Source organism: Oncorhynchus nerka, linkage group LG6, assembly GCF_034236695.1.
Source record: "Oncorhynchus nerka isolate Pitt River linkage group LG6, Oner_Uvic_2.0, whole genome shotgun sequence".
NCBI classification, from domain to species: Eukaryota; Metazoa; Chordata; class Actinopteri; order Salmoniformes; family Salmonidae; genus Oncorhynchus; species Oncorhynchus nerka.
Genome location: NC_088401.1, coordinates 68,489,303 through 68,504,110, shown reverse-complemented (window position 1 = coordinate 68,504,110; position 14,808 = coordinate 68,489,303). Strand labels below are relative to the sequence as shown.

General features: G+C 44.5%; 1 protein-coding gene across 1 annotated transcript in view; it reads left to right on the top strand.

Moving 5' to 3' along the window:
• Positions 1 to 12,984, top strand: part of LOC115130881 (GDNF family receptor alpha-4-like) — a 108,410-nt gene extending 95,426 nt beyond the window's left edge. Inside the window, exons 3-8 of the mRNA XM_029662437.2 lie at positions 172 to 252; positions 6,367 to 6,712; positions 7,501 to 7,610; positions 8,837 to 8,971; positions 11,130 to 11,293; positions 11,613 to 12,984. Coding sequence (XP_029518297.1) covers positions 172 to 252; positions 6,367 to 6,712; positions 7,501 to 7,610; positions 8,837 to 8,971; positions 11,130 to 11,293; positions 11,613 to 11,753 — 977 coding nt within the window. The 3' untranslated portion in view covers positions 11,754 to 12,984. The remainder of the gene's footprint in view (positions 1 to 171; positions 253 to 6,366; positions 6,713 to 7,500; positions 7,611 to 8,836; positions 8,972 to 11,129; positions 11,294 to 11,612) is intronic.
• Positions 12,985 to 14,808: the final 1,824 nt, after the last annotated feature.

Here is a 14,808-nt window from a genome sequence, read left to right as displayed (position 1 = left end):
TAAATAGTTTCAATGGTATTGACAAACCATCCCATGGCTTATTCCAAATACCCCTGTATACTGTATATATACGGTATACCATCCAATCCTAGCGTGAATCCAGTTCATTAGCTCCAAAGGGATAATGTGTCATTACCGTGTCATGCAATGTGTCATTCCATATACTCTCAGGACTCAACCTGGTAGAGAGTTACCCTTATGAAGCCATGGAGAGAGACTACGACTACGTTCGTCTGGCCTCCATCACAGCTGGTAAGTACAGTGACCTCGGTTCGTTTTGATCTTACCTCAACCTTTTCACCATGAACCAAAGGATTAATGTTGAAAAGAACCCGTCTTGTATCGTTTAGGTCCCCTGGAAGGCAGCCTTAGGCATAGAATAGTCCACATTGTGTCCTGGAGGCATAGTTAAAAATGAAAGCATTTTCCAAGAGTCTGAACACAATTAGCAATATTACAAATAATATGTTTCAAAGACCCTCATTTACATCTGATTTATCATTTAATTTTGAGGAAGACAAGTACAGAAGAACAATGAACCAGACCAATAGAGGAACTAGATTAGAAATGATTCATACCCCTTCACTTTTCCACATTTTGTTGTGTTACAGTCTGAATTCATTACATAATGACAAAGTGAAAACATGTTTTTAGAAATGATTGCAAATTTATTGAGAATGAAATACTTAAATATTACATTTACATACGGTACCAGTCAAAAGTTTGAACACACCTATTCAACACCAATGGAATAATGTATTTACCAAAAAAGTGTTAAACAAATCAAAATCGATTTTATATTTGAGATTCATCAAAGTATCCAACATTTGCCAAGAGTCTCTGGACTACAGACTGTCGCTGGAGGCTCTGGACCGCAGACCGTTGTTGGAGGCTCTAGACTGCCAACCGTTGCTGGAGGCTCTGGACTGCAGACTGTCGCTGGAGACTCTGGACTGCAGACCGTCGCTGGAGGCTCCGGGCCATGGATCGTCTCTGGAGGCTCCGGGCCATGGATCATCACTGGACTCTCCGGGCCATGGATCATAACTGGAGACTCCGGGCCATGGATCATCACTGTAGGCTTCGGGCCATGGATCATCACTGGAGGCTTCGGGCCATGGATCATCACTGGAGGCTCCGGGCCATGGATCATCACTAGAGGCTTCGGGCCATGGATCATCACTGGAGGCTCTGGGCCATGGATCATCACTGGAGGCTCCGGGCCATGGATCATCACTGGAGGCTCCGGGCTATGGATAATCACTGGAGGCTTCGGGCCATGTATCATCACTGGAGGCTTCGGGCCATGGATCATCACTGGAGGCTTTGTGCCATGTATCATCACTGGAGGATTCGTGCGTGGAGCTGGCACAGGACGTACCAGGCTGGAGACAAGCACTGGAGGCTGGGTGCATGGAGCTGGCACAGGATATACTGGACCGTGGAGGCGCACTGGAGGTCAGGATCGTAGAGCTGGCACAATGCGTCCTGGACAAATGACCACCCTCGCACAGCAAGTGCGGGGAGCTAGCACAGGACGCACTGGGCTGTTAAGGCGCACTGGAGACACAGTACGTATGACCGGCACAGGATATACAGGGCCGTGGAGGCGCACTGGAGGTCTGGAGCATAGAGCTGGCACAACGCATCCTGGACAAAGGACCACCTTCGCACGGCAAATGCGGGGAGCTGGCACAGGACGCACTGGGCTGTGAAGGCGCACCGGAGATACAGCGCGTAGAGCCGGCGCAGGATATCCTGGACACTGGAGACCAGGAGCGCTGAGCCGGCACAACCCGTCCTGAACAGATACCCACTTTAGCACAACAAGTGCGGGGGGTTGGCACAGAATGCACCAGGCTATGGAGGCGGACTGGAGACACGGTGCGTGGAACCGGAAAACATGGCATCTGAACGGTGACCAACTCCACACGGTGAGTACAGGGAGTTGGTTCTGGTTCCCATCTTGGCTCCGCCAGCCACCCCGTGTGCCCACCCAAATCCTCTCGGGCTTCCGTCGTGGTCGCGAACCCCAGTGTCGTCGTTGTTCCTCCCTCGCTGCTTCCGACTGCTCCCATGGCAGGCTTTCGTGTCTTGCCAAGACTTCCTCCCAAGTCCAGGATATTCTCTCCTCAACCTCCTCCAAAGACCAGGATGCCATGTCCTCCCGGGCACGCTGCTTGGTCCAGTTGTGGTGGGATCTTCTGTCACGCTTGTTGAAATGAGTGGACCAAGGCACAGCGTGCGTAGAGTTCCACATTATATTTAATAGTGAAACTTACAACAAAAACAACAAAGAATTTAATAAACGTGCAGTATTGCAGTGCTCAAGGCAACTATACACAAACAAGATACCACAACAAATAGGTGGGAAAAGGCTGTCTAAATATGATCCCCAATCTGCCTCTGATTGGGAACCATACCTGGCTAACATAGAAATAACAAAACTAGAATGCCCACCCTAGTCGCACCCTGACCTAACCAAAATAGAGAATACAAAGGCTCTCTAAGGTCAGGGCGTGACAATTAGCAAACAGGAAAACGCTTATCCAGAGGGGGAGCTCCTAGTGGCCGGGGACTTTAATGCAGGGAATCTTATCAGCATGTTAAATGTGCAACCAGCGGGAAAAAGTTCTAGATCACCTTTACTACACACACAGAGATGCGTACAAAGCTCTTTGCTTACAAGCGAAAATTAAAGCAGGAAGTACCAGTGACTCTGTCTATAAAAAAGTGGTCAGATGAAACAAATTCTAAACTGCTTTGCTAGCTTTGCTAGCACAGACTGTTCCGGGATTCTTCCGATGGCATTGAGGAGTACACCACATCAGTCACTGGCTTTATCAATAAGTGCATTGAGGATGTTGTCCCCACTGTGTATGTACATACCCCAACCCGAAGCCATGGATTACAGGCAACATTCGCACTGAGCTAAAGGGAAGAGCTGCCTCTTTCAAGGAGCGGGACTCTAACCCGGAAGCTGATAAGAAATCCTGCTATGCCCTCCAACAAACCATCAAACAGGCAAAGAGTCAATACAGGACTAAGATCGAATCGTAGTCCACCGGCTCCGATGCTCGTCGGATGTGGCAGGGCTTGCAAACTATTACAGACTACAAAGGGGAGCACAGCCGAGAGCTGCCCAGTGACACGAACCTACCAGACGAGCTAAATAACTTCTATGCTCGCTTCGAGGCAAGTAACACTGAAACATGCAAGAGAGCATCAGCTGTTCCGGACCACTGTGCGATCACGCTCTCCACAGCTGATGTGAATAAGACCTTCAAACAGGTCAGCATTCATAAGGTCGCAGAGCCAGAGGAATTACCAGGACGTGTACTTCGAGCAGGCACTGACCAACTGGCAAGTGTCTTCGCTGACATTTTCAACCTCTCCCTATCTGAGTCTGTAATACCAACATGTTTCAAGCAGACTACCATAGTCCCTGTGGCCAAGAACACTAAGGTAACCTGCCTAAATGACTACCGACCTGTAGCGCTCATGTCTGTAGCCATGAAATGCTTTGAAAGGCTGGTCATGGCTTACATCAACACCATTATCCCAGAAACCTTAGACCCACTCCAATTTGCATACCGCACAAACAGATTCACAGATGATGCAATCTCTATTGCACTCCACACTACCCTTTCACACCTGGACAAAAGGAACACCTATGTAAGAATGCTATTCATTGACTACAGATCAGAGTTCAACACCATAGTTCCCTCAAAGCTCATCACTAAGCTAAGGACCCTGGGACAAAACACCTCCGTCTGAAACTGGATCCTGGACTTCCTGATGGGCTGCCCCCAGGTGGTGAGGGTAGGTAACAACACATCCGCCATGCTGATCCTCAACACGGGGGCCTCTCAGGTGTGTGAGCTCAGCCCCCCCTGTACTCCCTGTTCACCCATGACTGCACAGCCAGGCATGACTCCAACACCATCATTAAGTTTGCTGATGACACAACAGTGGTAGGCCTGATCACCGACAACGATCAGACAGCCTGTAGGGAGGAGGTCAGAGATCTGACCATGTGGTGCAAAGATAACAACCTCTCCCTCAACGTAATCAAGACAAAGAAGATGATTGTGGACTACAGGAAAAGGAGGACCGAGCATGCCCCCATTCTCATCAACGGGGCTGTAGTGGAGCAGGTTGAGAGCTTAAATGTCCTTGGTGTCCACATCATCAACAAACTAAAATGGTCCAAGCACACCAAGACAGTCGTGAAGAGGGCATGACAAAACCTATCCCCCCTCAGATCCTCAAAAGGTTTTACAGCTGCACCATCAAGAGCATATTGACTGCTTGCATCACTGCCTGGTATGGCAACTGCTCGGCCTCCGACCACAAAGCACTACAGAGGGTTGTGCGTACGGCCCAGTACAGCACTGGGGCCAAGCTTCCTGCAATCCAGGACATCTATACCAGGCGGTGTCAGAGGAAGGCCCTAAAAGTTGTCAAAGACTCCAGCCACCCTAGTCATAGACTGTTCTCTCTGCTACCGCACGGCAAGCGGTACCAGAGCACCAAGTCCAGGTCCAAGAAGCTCCTAAAAAGCTTCTATTCCCAAGCCACAAGACTCCTGAACAGCTAATCAAATGGCTACCTAGTAGGTGACCGGATGATCTCCGCATGTGTGGTTCCCACTGTGAAGCATGGAGGAGAAAGTGTGACACTGTCTATGATTTATTTAGAATTCAAGGCACACTTAACCAGCATGGATACCACAGTCTTCTGCAGCGATACTCCATCCTACCTGGTTTGCGCTTAGTAGGACTATCATTTGTTTTTCAACAGGACAATGACCTAACACATCTCCAGGCTGTGTAAGGGCTATTTGACCAAGGAGAGTGATGGAGTGCTGCATCAGATGACCTGACCTCAACCAAATTGAGATGGTTTGGGATGAGTTGGAACGCAGAGTGAAGGAAAAGCAGCCAACATGTAACGTGTGCGCTGGGAGTCGGGAAGCAAGATCAGGGAGTGAATAATTTAATAAATAAATTAAACATAATACAAAACAAGAAACACGAACAACACACAGACAGGAAACTGAAAGAGAAACAATAACACCTGGGAAGGAACCAAAGGGAGTGACATATATAGGGAAGGTAATCAGGCACGCGCTGGTGTGTGCAATGATGGTGACAGGTGTGCGCCATAACAAGCAGCCTGTTGACCTAGAGGCCAGAGAGGGAGTATACGTGACACAACAAGTGCTCAGTATATGTGGGAACTCCTTCAAGACTGTTGGAAAAGCATTCCAGGTGAAGCTGGTTGACAGAATGCCAAGAGTGTGCAAAGCTGTCATCAAGGCAAAGGGTGGCTACTTAAAAGAATCTCAAATATAAAATTGATTTGATTTGTTAAACACTTTTTTGGTTACTACATGATTCCATATGTGTTATTTCATAGTTTTGATGTCTTTACTATAATTCTGCAATGTAAAAAACAGTAAAAATAAAGAGAAACTCTTGAATGAGTAGGTGTGTCCAAACTTGACTGGTACTGTAAGTAAAATGCACCTTTGGCAGTGATTACAGCTGTGAGGCTTTCTGGGTAGGTCTTTAAGAACTTTTCACATGTTGATTGTGTAACATTTGCCCAGTATTCTTTTCAAAATACTTCAAGCTCTGTCAACTTGGTTGTTGATCATTGCTAGACAACGATTTTCAGGACCTGCCGTAGATTTAAATCAAAACTGTAACTCGACCACTCAAACATTCACTGTGTTCTTGGTAAGCAACTCCAGTGTAGATTTGGCCTTGTGTTTTCAGTTATTGTCCTGCTTAAATGTGAACTCATCTCCCAATGTCTTGTGGAAAGCAGACTGAACCAGGTTTTCCTCTGCACTCTGTGGTCCAACTCAAAATCTAGGATTTTGCCTGTGCTTAGCTCCAGTCCTTAACGATTACAACAATAGCCATAACATAATGCAGCTACCACTGCAGAGATGAGGTAGTCATTCTAAAATAGTGTTAAACACTATTATTTCACACAGAGTGAGTCCATGCAACTTATTATGTGACTTGCTAAGCACATTTTTACTCCTGAACTTATACAATAACAAAGGTGTCAAATACTTATTGACTCAAGACATTTCAGCTTTTAATTTTTAATTAATTTGTAAAAAATAAATAAAAACATGATTCCACTTTGACATTATAGGGTATTGTGTGTAGGCCAGTAACCCCCCCCCAAAAAAATCTAAATTGAATCACAACAAAATGTTGAAAAAGTCCCATTTCTGAAGGCACTGTATCACTGATAGGTGATATACCATTTACCCAAAAAGTATTTTTATGTCTTTCTCTTGTTATTGTATGGTTCTCTGATCCCTCCTTCCCCTTCCGCCAACAGACTCCGAGGCTGGTATGGTGACGGTGAACCGCTGCCTGGATGCAGCCAAGGCATGTAATGTCGACGACCTGTGCCAGAAGCTCCGCACAGAGTACGTATCTGCCTGCATCAAGCCCTCGGCCAAGTCTGGCCTCTGCAACAAGGCCAAGTGCAGCAAGGCCTTACGCCGGTTCTTTGATCGCATCCCTCCAGACTACACGCATGAGCTACTCTTCTGCCCCTGCACGGACACTGCGTGCGCAGAGCGACGCAGGCAGACCATAGTTCCCGGCTGCTCCTTCGAGGGCTCAGAAAAACCCAGCTGCCTGACACAGATGCGTATTTGCAAGGCTGACTATGTGTGCAGGTGAGTGAGACGCTCCAGTAACACAACATACTGACTTATATCCTTTGGGACATAGAGCACAATGAGCTGTTACTGTACCACATCTTTCTGTTCTTGGTCAAGTTGTGCCTCAGCTCGCTCCCAGAGAGGTAGATCTCTGCCAGCTCATCTCTTCCAGTCTTGTACTCTCAGAGTATAAGATGTTTAACAGTGGCTCCCAAACTTGTTGTCACTTTTAAAGAAAAACTGTGACCCACCAACTCAACCAAACCAAGACATTCTTTAGTCCTGACCCAGACAGTACCAGCTGTGACCAACCAGTGGGGCCATGACCCATTATTTGGGAACCACCACTCTATCAACACACAAAACAGAACAAGCAAACCACTCAATCAACAAAATGGTTCAATAGTCTACCCCCAACCCCCCTGGAGAGTGTGCTGCAATAACACATCAAATATTTAACACAGATAAAACATAAGATGGATTAGAGTTATCGCTCATTGCAATTGTTGGTCATGAACATTATTTTCACCCCCCCTTTTACTGCTCTGGGGCTGAACTAATGATTCTGGCTTGTGGAATGAAACAAATCAAATAAACCAATGCCCCTCACTGCAGTTTGCCACATAGCCTTAAACATACGAGTGTTGTACCAAATCTATAGCACATGGAGATAGCGAAACCCTCTCTTCCTCCAGTGAAAACCATTCAATAAAACATGCTATCTTTACGGTATGCCATCATTGTAATTGGTGTCCGGCCCTTGCTCACTGCTAAACAGTGCTAGTTGTATTGGCTCTGTATAGGTCCCGCCTGGCTCAGTTCCAGTACGACTGCCAACCAGCCGAGTCGTCTGCCAACGGTTGCAAGCAGGGGAACTATGGAGCCTGTCTACTCGCCTACACAGGCCTGATAGGTGGGTACAGAGATGGAGAGAGCGAATGTGAAACGGATGGGAGAAAGCCGAACATGTGGAGGAAAGGGTAAATCGATGAATAAAGAACAGGAGAAAGAGAAAATTAAGTGTTTAACATACAGAATGTGAGTGGAGAAAATGTAACTAGCCTACAGTGTACTGAAATGGAGAAAGAAGTTAGATACAGGGGAAATGAGGAGTGAGGGAAGGATAGAAAAGGTAAACTAATGAATAAAGAACAGGAGAAAGAGTGAAAGGAAATTATTACTTTGGCGGGGAAGTGAAAGTTGCTATTTAAAGGAGCTACATGTAACGATTTAGCAATAATTCAGATTCCCTTGTGGTTTTCAAAATATATCTTAGAAATAGCATAAATAGCTTATCCACTGCTTTCTGACCTTATCATAACCCAAATTACATCTGCTGCATGGGGGAAAGGTAATGTTATGTTGTTTATGTTTGCAACCTTACGAACGAGAACCAATCATGAAACAGGAAGATGCTGATGCATGTACCTACACGGAAACTATTTTCTATTTGCAGGTGGAAATGCTTTAATACTGTAGGCCTATAATGAATGAGTTTGAGTAGGATTTGAGTAGATCTTATTTGTGGAGGTTTAAAGCAGTACAGATATAGGATCTTAATTTGAACCGTATTGTCGTAGAAAAACAATCCTGCAGCAACAGGATTTCAAAGTTTAGTCCATAACGTTGCTTGATCAGTGATTAGGCTATTAGCTTTGTTTTATGCACTCGCTCAAAGAACGTCCGCTTCTTTTTCATGCTCTTCAAAAGAGCACAAAGCGACCTAATGCATTTCAAGAGCTTCCTATGGTGCCCTTCAGCACAAACAAACACTTGGCATTTTCATTCCTGGCCTGTATTTATTAAGCACTTGAAAACTTTCCACTCCATTTCAGAACTTGGGAGAGAAATGGCACAACAAACACTTCTAAACGTTTTCAAAGGAAGCACAAATTGAAGCGTCTTTGACTTCATAAAAACAAGCAACAGATAACTGGCAAGAATTACCCTCAACACACTTGCATTTCTGCTAATTTCTTGAACAGTATTCCACCTTACATTGTGCGAGTGAACTGTGAATTGCAAATACTGTTCATAAATGTTTTAGTTTCTATAACATTGTAAAAACAGTCTTGTAACAATCGGTCTTTGGAGGGAATAAATATTTGATACTGAACTGAGCACACATTGTTTCTACAGGCAGCTCGATAACTCCCAACTATGTGGATAACTCCACGTCTAGCGTGGCCCCATGGTGCTCCTGCTCTGCCAGTGGGAACCAGAGAGAAGAGTGCTCCGACTTCCTGGAATACTTCACCGACAACGTCTGTCTCAGTGAGTGGCTCCCAATGGCTCCTAATCCATCAAGTCATCACTGAAAGCAGTCTCCAGTGACTTAGGCTGGAGGTTCCATAGGGCTCTGGTCAAAAGCAGTGCACTATATAGGGAGTAGGGTTTAATATGGGATGCAGCCTTAGTGTAGGGTTGTGTTCACTAGGCATGAAATGAAGGAAAACAGCCCAAGGTACTATCTGAACTTTTGGAAATATTTTGAAACAGTTTGCTATGGTGTTCCCTAATGAACATGTTTGCAAGGTTTAGACTGGGGAAGAACAAGAGCAACATCATCTTGTATCTCAAAAAAGCGCTATTTCTATAAAGTATTGTTCCTTACGTTCTAATGGTACATGATATGGGGCGGTTTCGTGGAAGGTAGTGATCACTCACAGTTGAATAGCCATCGTGATTGTTAGCGTGAATGTGTGACATCTGTAGCAGGTTTTAGGGGATAAAGCAGAACTCCATGAGTTCTGGGGATTTTTCCTGTCAGTAGCCTACATTCTTAGAAAAAAGCGTTCCAAATGGTTCTTCGGCTGTCCCCATAGGAGAACCCTTTTTTGGTCCCAGGTAGAACTATTTTGGGTTCCATGTAGAACCCTCTGGGGAAAGGGTTCTACATGGAACCAAAAGTGTTAGGTTGGTTATTAGCACCTATTTATTCTAACTATGTACTGGTAAATGTATTTACAATACTTGATTTAGATTTTTGCTTAGATTTATTTTCTCTCTGAGGAATGATTCATCCAACACTATGGTTTTCTATTACAATAATTGGTCTGTGCAACAATGCCTTTGGAATGATTCAACTTGTTTTTTTCTTGATGATGGAAATAAGGGATGATGTTACTCCTTGTTGAACCTAGCCTATTTTCATTGATGAATGCCTGCTGTATCCTTGGTAATTCCACCTGGGTGTTCACAGTGCCTTCCCTGAGTGAAAAGGAAATAGGTTATCCCTGTGATTCTGAAGTAATCACTTATTTATGAATTCACCCTCTCCGTCTTAACGACTTGTGCATTTATTCCTGTTTTAACAGTTGATGTAAATATTGGCATAGAAGACTCAACCTACAAATTTAACCCATAATGGCACAGTAATAATTGCGTTATTACATGTAATAAGTGTAATATCACCTCACATGATGAGAGGCAAGCTAGTTCCACCATGGTTTACAGAAAGGGAAACAAGGATGAAAGACAATATGGTGCTTGTGCGATATGTATATGATCCCTTGTAGAAGATGAAGAGTGCTTTCAACCACATGAACCAGACCTTCACTTTCAGCTTTGTTTCAGGAGCATCATGCGTCAGCACCGTGACTCAGTACACACATTTCCCTGGGATTTTTTCTCTCTCATCCTAATGGTCTTCCATCTCTATTCCAATTTTGCTTATGCCCTTTCTATGTAGTGAATACTTAATTGTCCTTATTATTGACTTTGCTACAGTGTTTTTCATCTGACCTGTTTAAACAGACAGGGGCTATCTTCCTCCCGGAGAGTGCAAGGTAAATCTGGTTTCCACCTGATAGTATGGGCACAAAGTCAAAATTAGCTTTTTGGTCTTCATTTAAGGTTAGAGAGAGACATAAGGTTTGAAGCATGGATAAGGTTATGGTTAAGGTTAGGTTTAAAATGAAATTGTAGAAATAGGCAGGCTTTATGACTTTGTGGCTGTGGTAAATGGTGACGACCAGTAACTCTAAAGCCATCAAATAGCCTCTCCTCTCCTCTCTCCTCTCCTCTCCTCTCCTCTCCTCTCCTCTCCTCTCCTCTCCTCTCCTCTCCTCGTGACCTCTCCTCTCCTCAGTGGCCTCTCCTCGGTGGCCTCTTCTCTCCATGACAAAAAAATACACAGAGCGAGGTTCCAGTCTTGTTTGGCCAATGCCACTCGTCTGTGAGTTAATGAGAGGATGTGGAGAGGCAGGTGCAGTTGGGGAACCTGAAGAGAATACTGAGTATTCGCCTTTTCTTCTCCACCGAGCAAATCCAAACTTGCCAGAGCCAAGCCACTCAGGCAGAATGCAGAATGGGTGCAGTAACTGAATGTGGGCGTGATTGGAAATTGGTGAAGACGTGTCAGGTCCATTTCGGGAGCCTTGAGTCAAATTGTCTCTTTTCAAACTGTGGCTGTTGTCATCTTGTTAAACAGGGAATGCCCTCCTGGCATTTGGGAGCGGGACAGATATGGCGCCCACTCCCAGTCTATCGGGACTGCTCAGCCCTGCCGCAGGCAGAGAGAACCATGCCACCACCCCTCTGCCTGCTACCGTGGAGACCACACGGAATGTTCCGGACCCAATTATACCAACACAGGTGTGGTGATTGTTTCATCAGGGTCAGAGCTAGAATGGGATAAAATAGATACTTGTTCAGTTGTTTGTACAGTATAAAGATTTGCCAAGAGTTGAAACCTTTGCCAGTTAAGTTCAGGGAGGTTACAGTTGCATATTTACAGTACTCCCACCCGATCACCTTTGACCTTTGAAATTTGAATCAGAATGATGGAGCATATCTTAGATTTGGCCCTCGACAGTGAATAATACCTCTCTAGTTTTGTTCTGTTCTGTTTCAGGCTAACCATGTGGGCTTGAATGTTTTTTGGTCAACATTGATTTCTCTTTCTCACCCTTAGGCCAGCGGAAATGACCGACTGTGGGGAGATTCTACCCTCCCATTGGATGGGCTCCCAAACTCTGCCCCCGCACTTGGCCTTCTGCCTCCAACGGCCTTTACCGGCCTTGTGCTCCTACCTTTGCTCTTATATGGACATTAAAGGAGGAAGCACTGCCAAGGACCACCCATAGAGCAGATGGGATGATTTGTTGACAAATTCTAGAGAAATTTGACTCTTTGGCCAATAGGCTTCTCCTCCTCCGAAACATGTACAGCATAGTCGTTTTTATATTTTTGTGTCTTAGTGGTTCAACTGCATCTGCGAGCCCTTTAAGTGTACAGAGAGGGACTGAGACAGATTGAAACCAATCTGTACACTTGTACATTGTTATCGCTTCAAGTCAAGATAAAAGTACTTTTTATGTGGACTAACCTACCATCCAGCTATCCAAGCACATCCATTGTTTTCAAGAGTGAATTTAAAAAGCACCATTGGAAACTACGCGGTTATCCATTAAGATCTATATATAAATGGAAAGCTCTTAGCTAAAATGTTGTCAATGAACTGCGAAACTTTGTCTTTATTTGGTACTCAACTGCACAAACTGATTGGAAAAGACCCTTGAGGATATAAGTGCTTTAATACCGTTCGCTTTGACTTGACTGAAGGAGGAACATTATTTCTAATCGATACTGGAATGGTAGAGATGGACAATGGAGCTACGGCTTATTCAGCCATTCTGGACAAATACCCTGACTCAGATCATTCCGAGTGCTGTCGGCTACAAGAGATGTGGACACCTCAGAATACCTGGACCTAATGATTATTATGCCCGCAGTGAAGATTGGGCTCTTTGTCTACTGCCAATTCATTTGTTCTCACTAATGATTAGCTAAGTGTTCATTATAAAACACTTTCTTCTCCTTTGTTGAAATGAAGTTATGAGCAAACAGATTCTCTTTGTGTACAGTACCATTGTTCTGCGTTTGTGTGGAAGCACTGCCCTCTGTTCCTCATTGTGTAAATGGACATTGTTTAAAGGGTGTCGGAATCGGTGTGCCATATTGGAAGAAAGACTTGCGTCTCAACATTTCGGGCTAAATTTGACCCTTTTCACACTACTGAGCCTAGCCAAGAGAAGCCGAGCTGTACTGTGCTGGCCTCAACGCAGCCACCATAGTTGCTGAAACCATGCTGGAATGCACAATGTGAAAAGAAAATGCCAGAGCCAAAAGCAGAGTACAGTTTGGGTCAGCACAATAGTGTGAAATGCGGTATATATTACCTGTTCATAATAAAAGATGGTCATGAATGATGTTATCGGGAGGACGGAAATGTTCCAATGTCATAGGAATCATTTGAATTGCTGCCAATAAAAGCTGTCAGAAAATCCAATGCTTCTCTCTTTCCGAATATACAGTAAATGTCCTGTTCAGTGATTGGACAATAAACATCCTTATCAGTTCTTCAAAAAAGCAATTAGATTATGACAATTCAAGCAGATTTCTATCCCATAGAGCTTTTGCTGAGTACAGTAATATGTCTATTTGTTTATGTTTGTTGGAATATTAATTGGACCATAGGGGTATGGGTTGGACGCAATTAACGGCTTGATTAATTAAAGTTGAAAAGTTGAGGTCTTATCAGGCACCGTATACGCAAAGAACACTAATGACAACTCTAAGTATTCTGCACATTTCAATAATGGAAGAGAAGGATGCCTTGGAGAGCGCCATGATTAGAAAATAAACAGAAGTAGCTGTGAGGTAGAATCAGTCAGGTGAATCCAAGCCGTTTCACTCTCAAAAACAACCATCTGGTGGCCAGCTCTTCTATGAAAAATTATTTGGAAACCAGGGAGTGGGTTGGCAGTGTGTATTACTACTGTAAGCAAAGGGCTTTATACAGAAATTCAGCTTTACAGTGTGATTGAAATTTAAAGGCAATCCCTCTCATTGCTAATGGAGCAGTGCACACACTCCGGCACTCCACATTCTTTAAACCGCTCTGCTCTCACATGAAAAAAACTGCTGCTCCGAAATCACCTGTACTAACTTCAAATGAGTCGTAGAGCAAAATGGAGAACACCATTGTGTTTGTGAGATTCTCATCTTTCCGTAGACGGGTTATAATAGTTTGAAGGCCAAACCGTTCGGACGCTATAGATGATTTTGTGTGAAGACCGATTTTTGGGATGTCTCATGGTCTGAATCACATTTCACCGCAGATGCGGCAATTGTCACATCTGCTCCTGCCACACACCCTAGTGACATCCGTTGTCTGCAGCCATTCCCCTAGTTCTCCCTCTCTGCGTGTGATTGTGTGGTTGGAGACAGGTGTGCTGGAGTCAGAGCAGTTCCCCACCAGCTGCAACCCGTTCCATAATCAAGACCTCTACAAATACTCAGTCCTGCCACTTCCACTCTGCCAGATCGTAATCTCTGTTCAGTCAGTCATGCTTCTAGGTGTTTGTTATTATTTAAGATCCTGTATCTTGCTGTGCCGGTTTCCTTGCCTGAGACTGTTTCTCCTCTTACTACAGTCTTGCTACTCTGACTCTGGTTCCTGTCTCCTGTTCCACATCTCACCATCCCGCTACCCTGTTCTGGATTCAGCTCACCATCACTCCCTTGGATTCCCCTCCGGACCTGTTTAGCCTGTCCCAACACAGCTCACTCCAACCTCAGCCTCCACATCTGGTTTCCTACAACTCATCTGAACTTCCCTGGATCTGCACTTCATCTCTCCCTGTTACAATAAATATCTTGGTTCATTCATCCCTGTTTTCTGGTCTGAGTCTGCTCTTGGGTTCCCCTGTGCTGCTCCACCTAACAGATGTGATACAAAAGTGGATTTGGTGGATTGAGACGCAGCCAATGCAAAAAAAAAAACAGATATCTCTAGTTTAAATTGACAGATTTTCATGTTTTTTAATTATTATAATACTAATTCTATTTCCACGGGAGGCGTGGATATCAACTCAACCATAGGGAGTTCAACATTTCATTGTATTAAATCATTATAGTCAATAAATTGTGCAAATAGGCTGTGACTTGGAATTAAATACAAATTAAGCAAAAAATGCCTTATTAGGCTTAGTCTACAGTGCCTTTGAATTCATTTGTAGAAACAAGAGTTTGGCCAGAGTCTGTGGCTTGAAGCTCATGCGATGGTGTCTAGAGAGCAGGCCAGCAGCTGAGAATATCCTCTCTAT